This window comes from Hypanus sabinus (genome assembly GCF_030144855.1).
Source record: "Hypanus sabinus isolate sHypSab1 chromosome Y unlocalized genomic scaffold, sHypSab1.hap1 SUPER_Y_unloc_12, whole genome shotgun sequence".
NCBI classification, from domain to species: domain Eukaryota; kingdom Metazoa; phylum Chordata; class Chondrichthyes; order Myliobatiformes; family Dasyatidae; genus Hypanus; species Hypanus sabinus.
Window position 1 is genome coordinate 342,813 of NW_026779013.1, and position 7,028 is coordinate 349,840.

At 40.9% G+C, this 7,028-nt stretch overlaps 1 protein-coding gene across 2 annotated transcripts in view; it reads left to right on the forward strand.

Moving 5' to 3' along the window:
• Positions 1-4,074, forward strand: part of LOC132386015 (coatomer subunit delta-like) — a 74,866-nt gene extending 70,792 nt beyond the window's left edge. For both annotated transcript variants that reach the window (XM_059958279.1, XM_059958280.1), the window contains exon 10: positions 144-4,074. In XM_059958279.1, coding sequence (XP_059814262.1) covers positions 144-233 — 90 coding nt within the window. In that variant the 3' untranslated portion in view covers positions 234-4,074. The remainder of the gene's footprint in view (positions 1-143) is intronic.
• The last annotated feature ends 2,954 nt before the right edge of the window (positions 4,075-7,028 follow it).

Here is a 7,028-nt window from a genome sequence, read left to right on the forward strand (position 1 = left end):
TTGCACTCTGTGCTGAGATTTGTTGCTTAGACACAGAAGTTAGAGCCACAGATGAAGTTAGCAGAAACCATCTGACAGTTATGATAGTTCTACTGTATTCTGTGTTAATGTTGGAAGTTAAAGCTTGTCCTCTTCGTCCACAGGTTAGTGGAGTAAATCATGTTGACAGCAACAGTCCAGTGAGGTTTTCTCTGGAAACCATGTTTTTGGTTGACAGGTATGAAATTCTGTAACATTAAACTCAAGAAATTCAGAGAAACCAACAGCAGATATCACAACCGAGCTGTGTAAAAGAACAGAGACAATAATCTTCAGAAGTAGAATTACAGTCTACACGGAAAGTTTCTGAGTGCTTAAATAGCAAAGTGGTTTATTATCTGTTGTCCAAACATGCTAATTATTCTCAGATCATAAAAGGAGTTTGATATTAATTCTTTAACCAAGTAACTTGTCTTTCTTTTGGAAGGAAATAGTTTGGAGGAATGGCATTTGGTAGCATCTGCAGCATATGTATGTTAACCAGAGCACTCCTTATTCCCTATTGTATTGCCTTGTTGGCTGTAATTATCATTTAAGCCCTGTTTTTGTTGAGTTAGTTTCAAGGTGAAGTGTTTTTTCCCCTTTCCTTTTGTTTCTTGATTTTGGATGAAAACATGATCAAAACAAATTTTGTAACCAAAGTCTATGACAGAATATGATAACATTTCAGTGTAAGTAGAGTTAAAAATGCAATCTTTAAGAATATTAAAAGTAAGTTGTTAAACAATGTGATGTTGCTTTGTTTCTCTGTGGATGACCCTTGCTAGTCAAAACCATAAATGGTTCATCTTGTTTGAATAGGTGTAGAGCACCTGGTAATTCACTTAAATTGTAGTGTAACAGTTGGTGGTAATGATGAATTGAATTAGGTCATTGTTGTGATACATAGGAGTTTAAATTCTTATTATTTATTAATCCAGAATTATGAAATTAACATAATGGCAAATACAATCTATTGGTTCACTTTAGAGATGGAAATCAGAGTTTTGCCGAATCTTGCTAACTCTGACTCCATATTCATAATAATGTGATTGGCTGCTAACTGTCCTCAAAGGCCAAAAGGTATGGAAGAAACTAAAGAGAAAATATATTAACAACCAGTAAAGCTTAGAGAGTGATTTATGTGGGAGGGTGGATTTCAGAGAGAACTGGGCTAAAGAACTGCAGACATCAAGGTCAGGGATGAGATTTTAAAAATGTAAAGGTTCTTCCAGTAGAACCAGTTGATGCATAGGTTAACTTCTTTTATTCTTCTGTTAAACTGGGTCTGGTAAAATATCTTTCCATAAGGTATATAGAATATTTAGGTAATCACACTGCATTGAATCAGTATTTTAGCACCAGTTGAACCATAAACTTTATTTTTCTCCTCCTGGCCGTGCATTTGCTTTATATCTATTCATCTTGACAGAATACTGTGAAATATAAGTGGCAGAGAGTGATCATTTGAGTCGAGTAATGAGATTCTTCAAAGGGGGTTGTCCTATCTCTGGGTCTTCAGGTTATTTTAGAGGCAGGTGTGTACTCTGCTTTGCCAGTTGCTAATTGCCATTGGACTTAATCTGGGATTCCCTTTATGGAGAGCACCTGTGCACAACTCCGCTTATGAATGGCTTTGGTTCTAAATGTTTCTGCATCATTTTGAGAATGTCACACATTCAGCAAAATTGGTACATGTTTCTCACTGGCTGTTTCATTTGCTACAAAATACTGAAGCCAAGTAGACAATAAATGCAGGAATAGGCCATTTGGCTCTTTGAGCCAGCACCGCTGTGGCCCATCAAGCCATTCACTGTGTTCATGGCTGATCATCCACAATCAGTACCCCGTTCCTGCCTTCTCCCCTTATCCCTTGACTCTGCTATCTTTAAGAGCTCTATCTTACTCTTTCTTGAAAGCATCCAGGGAATTGGCCTCCTCTACCTTCTGAGGCATGGCATTCCATAGATCCACAGCTCTCTGGGTGAAAAAGTTTTTCCTGAATTCCGTACTAAATAGCCTACCCCTTATTCTTAAACTGTGGCATCTGGTTCTGGACTCCCCCCAACATCGGGACCATGTTTCCTGCCTCCAGCATGTTCAATCCCTTCATTATCTTATATGTTTCAATCAGATCCCCTCTCATCCTTCTAAATTCCAGTGTATGCAAGTCCAGTTCCTCCAATCTTTCAACATATGACAGCACCCCCCCCCCCTCCCCCCATCCCGGGAATCAACCTCGTGAACCTCCGCTGCACTCCCTCAATAGCAAGAAAGTCCTTCCTCAGATTTGGACACCAAAACTGGACACAATACTCCAGGTGTTGTCTCACCAGGGTCCTGTACAGCTGCAGAATGACCTCTTTGCTCCAATATTCAATTCCTCTTGTTATGAAGGCCAACATGTCATCAGTTTTCTTCACTGCCTGCTGTACCTGCATGCTTACTTTCAGTGACTGATGTACAAGGACACCCAGATCTCGTCATACTTCCCATTTTTTTAACTTGACACCATTCAGATAGTAATCTGCCCTCCTGTTCTTGCCACCAGTGGATAACCTCACATTACCACATTAAACTGCATCTGCCTACTCACCCAACCTGTCCAAGTCACTCTGCGTTTTCCTAACATCCTCCTGACATTTCATACTGCCACCCAGCAAATTTGCTAATGTTACTTTTAATCCCGTCATCTAAATCATTATTGTATATTGTAAACAGCTGTAGTCCCAGCACCGAACTTCGTGGTACCCCTATAGTCTCTGCCTGTTGTATAATCAAACTCATTAATTTTTCAGACAGCCAGTCCTTTCTAGTATTTTAATTACTATTATCACTTGGTATTCACCCTTAATGAATCTGCAAATGTTGCCATTTTCTTCCCTTTTTTTGAAACAATCACCTTTCCTTCCAATGAACATGTGCTGCACTGTTGGTTCTAACCTGAATGGATCTTCATGTGCTGGGCAGTGTTCCCTCTAAGGTGCACGTGCACACATCCCTTGCTATTAATACACAAAAAAATTTAAACTGTACACAAGTGTTTGCCCTCCTCTATGTCATCAGCAGGTTAGTATATTTAACAATCATACATTAAGAAAGAGGATGTGTTGGAGATTTTGGAAAGCATCAAGTTGGGTAAGTCACTGGAACCAGACAGCATATACCCCAGGCTACTGTGGGAGGCAAGGGAGGAGATTGCTGAGTCTCTGGCGATGATCTTTGCATCATCAATGGGGATGGGAGAGGTTCCGGAGGATTGTAGGGTTGTGGATGTTGTTCCCTTATTCAAGAAAGGGAGTACAGATAGCCCTGGAAATTATAGACCAGTGAGTCTTACCTCAGTGATTGGTAAGTTGATGGACAAGATCCTGAGAGGCAGGATTTATGAACATTTGGAGAGGCCATAATATGATTAGGAATAGTCAGCATAGTTTTGTCAAGGGCAGGTCATACATTGTGAGCCTGATTGAATTTTTTGAGAATGTGACTAGACATACCGATGAAAGTAGAGCAGTAAATGTAGTGTATATGGATTTCAGCAAGGCATTTAACAAGGTACCCTGTGCAAGGCCTATTGAGAAAGTAAGGAGGCATGGGATCCAAGGGGACATTGTTTTGTGGATCCAGAACTGGCTTGCTCACAAGAAGGCAAAGAATGGGAAATCTCAAAGAAAATCTGCATGAAGCACAAACGAACCGCTAGTTCATTTAAAGTGGAATGGCTTAATAAACCACTGAAGAAAATGAATTTTGTAGGTTATTATTCAGGTTTACTTTCGCTTAGAAATTCAGTGTGCACATAACACTGGGCATAAATTTGCTCAGCATAAGATTTTTGTACACACTGTTCATTATCAATTAGAGAGATTGCTGATGTGCTGCTTTTTTAACTTGCCTGATTTTCTTTTGAATATCTTGTTACATACCCGTGACACGTGACTGGGGTTGAAGCTATACTGGACTTGAGGTAATGGTCTTGTGATGGTGGAGTGACGTCATTTTCCCGCCAGTAGAGGTCATGTGATAGGTTTTTTTTACAGGGTATAAAAGGAGAACCCCCTCCCCCCATGAGGAGGGACAGTTCGTGGCAGGATTTGCCATGTTGACTTCATGCCACTGCGTGATTTAATGTTATGACGCAGTTTAGTTGAAAGATGAAGTTTTATCTAATGCCTAAAGTTTAAAAGGTCATTGCCAGCAGTTTCTTTATAAGACTGCTAGTTGAGAATCAATGGAGAGTGAAGATCGGAGTTCGGGAGTTAAAAGATCGAGGAGAATCGATTTCAACGGTGCAACAGGTTCGACCTTGTTTGATCCTCATTCAGAAGGAATTTGTTGACTGTTCTCGTGTTAATCCCTGTACAATAGCAGAAAGGATTGGGAACAGTTCTGTAAAGGAAAGGTCAGTGCCTTTAAGCTGTTCCATTTGTCCATCTACGTAAATTCATCGTGGGAAAAGTTCGATTTGGGAACCAAAGCAAAACGACGTGAAAGAGAATTTAAATCATCTTAAAAAGTCTCTCCCTTAAATGGACTGTGAGCATTTTGAACTTTTGGCAATACTACTTTAAAGAACTGTTTGAGCAACATCGCTTTAAGAACTGTTTAAGCTGACACGCAGCAGCTGATTTCCGGTTACGTGGGTGTTTTGTTTACTTTTGGGGGGGGTGTTTGTTTTCAGTGTTTAATAAACGTGTTATTTGTAATAAAAACCCTTGCCTCACAATATATTTATTGTTGCTTGAATCCGTAACAACCTTACTGCACTTCACCTGGTCAATAGTGTCTCGGTTCATTTTAAAACTACCTCATCTCTAGTGTTTTGTAACTTAAACATTAAGCTATTCAAAGGAAGACACAGGAGTCTGAAATGCAGGTCGATCTTCAAGTTTAAGCAAAGCGTTCACATATCGTGGTAACAATGACATGTAATTCATGTATTTATTACAGACTCGAGGGGCCGAATGGTCTACTTCTGCACCTATTGTCTATTGTCTATACATACAATTCATTGTGAACTATTTAAATGAACAAGAATGATTAATCAAACTATATTACTGAAATATTAGAACAGTTTATAGCTCATTCTCAGTATTTTTATTTTTACAGTTTGTATTCTTTTTCATATAGTCTGTCAGTGTTTCTCTATGTAATTTTTCATAGGATTCAATTGTATTCCATTTTCCTGCAAGAAAATGAATTTCAAGTGTACATATATGTACTCTGATAATAAAATTAGTTTAAATTTTAGAATGATGCTGATTGTGGTCAGTCACTTAAAGTTAGTAATGTTAATGTGCTAAAAGAATAAACTCTTCCTGAACCTGCTAGAATGTGATCACTTGCACACAAAATGCTGGTGGAACACAGCAGGCCAGACAGCATCTATAGGAAGAAGCACAGTCGATGTTTTGGGTCAAGACCCTTCGTCAGGACTAACCGAAAGGAAAGGTAGTAAGAGATTTGAAAGTAGTGGGGGGAGAGGGAAATGCAAAATGATAGACCGGAGGGGGTGGGATGAAGCTAAGAGTTAGAAAGGTGATTGGTGAAAGGGATACAGAGCTGGAGAAGGGAAAGGATCATGGGACGGGAGGCCTAGGGAGAAAGAAGGGGTGGGGGAAGCACCAAAGGGAGATGGAGAACAGGCAGAGAGAGAGAGGAAAAAACAACTAAATATGTTGGATGGGGTAGGAAGGGGAGGAGGGGCATTAATGGAAGTTAAAGAAGTCAATTTTCATGCCATCAGGTTGGAGGCTACCCAGCTGGTATATAAGGTATTGTTCCTCCAACCTGAGTTTGGATTCATTTTGACAATAGAGGCCATGGATAGACATCTCAGAACGGGAATGGGACGTGGAATTAAAATGTGTGGCCACTGGGAGATCCTGCTTTCTCTGGCGGACCGAGTGTAGGTATCCAGCGAAACAGTCTCCCAGTCTGAGTCGGGTCTCACCAATATATAAAAGACCACACCGGGAGCAGCGGACGAGGTATACCACACCAGCCGACTCACAGGTAAAGTGTTGCCTCACCTGGAAGGACTGTCTGGGGCCCTGAATGGTGGTGAGGGAGGAAGTGTAAGGGCAGGTGTAGCACTTGTTCCGTTTACAAGGATAAGTGCCAGGAGGGAGATTGCCACCTCCTACGGGATCCCACAACCAAGCACATCTTTCCTCCCCCCCCACTTTCTGCTTTCCGCAGGGATCGTTCCCTACACGACTCCCTTGTCCATTCGTTCCCCCATCCCTTCCTACTGATATAGAACTGGTCTATGATTTCCTTTCTGCTGCCTTCCTCCCCTTCTACACAATTTTCAAGACCTCAAGCACCGTGAGATCAGTGGTTAGGAAGATGTTGGAGACAATTGTTAAGAATGAGTTGATGGGAGTACTTGGTGACAAGAGGACAAAATAGAACAAAGTCATAGGGAATGGAGAGAGGAATCATGGTTGGGGTAATGTTAGGGAGAGAGGAGGAAGCAGGAAGCATTACGAAGACATTCTGTAATGGTCAATATACCAGTTTTTGGAAGCAAATGAGCTTATCTGGTGTCTCCAGGCTGGGTGTGTCTGCATCCCCACCCCACCTCTGAAACTCCTCTGCCACCTGTCCCACACCCCTCCGGTGGCACTCCACCCTTGCCATTTCCAATATCCTTTGCTCACCAGATTTACAAGCATATACTCCACATAAACAAATGCAAAAAAAAAAGATAGGTTAGCTTTAACTATGTGCCTTTTGCACAGTACTGTGTCTCAGGCATTCCACCTCTAATAAGCTTAAAATTATGCCTCCTCAAATTAGCAGATCCACCCTGGAAAAAAATCTCTGGGCATCATTTGATCATTGCCTTTCATCAGTTTGCACTATCATGTCACTTCTCATCCTTCTAAGCTCCAAAGAGAAAAGCCTTAAATTGCTTGACCTGGCCTCATAAGATATGCTTTCCAATCCAAGCAACAACCTGGTCAATTTCCTCTGCACCCTCTCTAAAACTTATATAAATT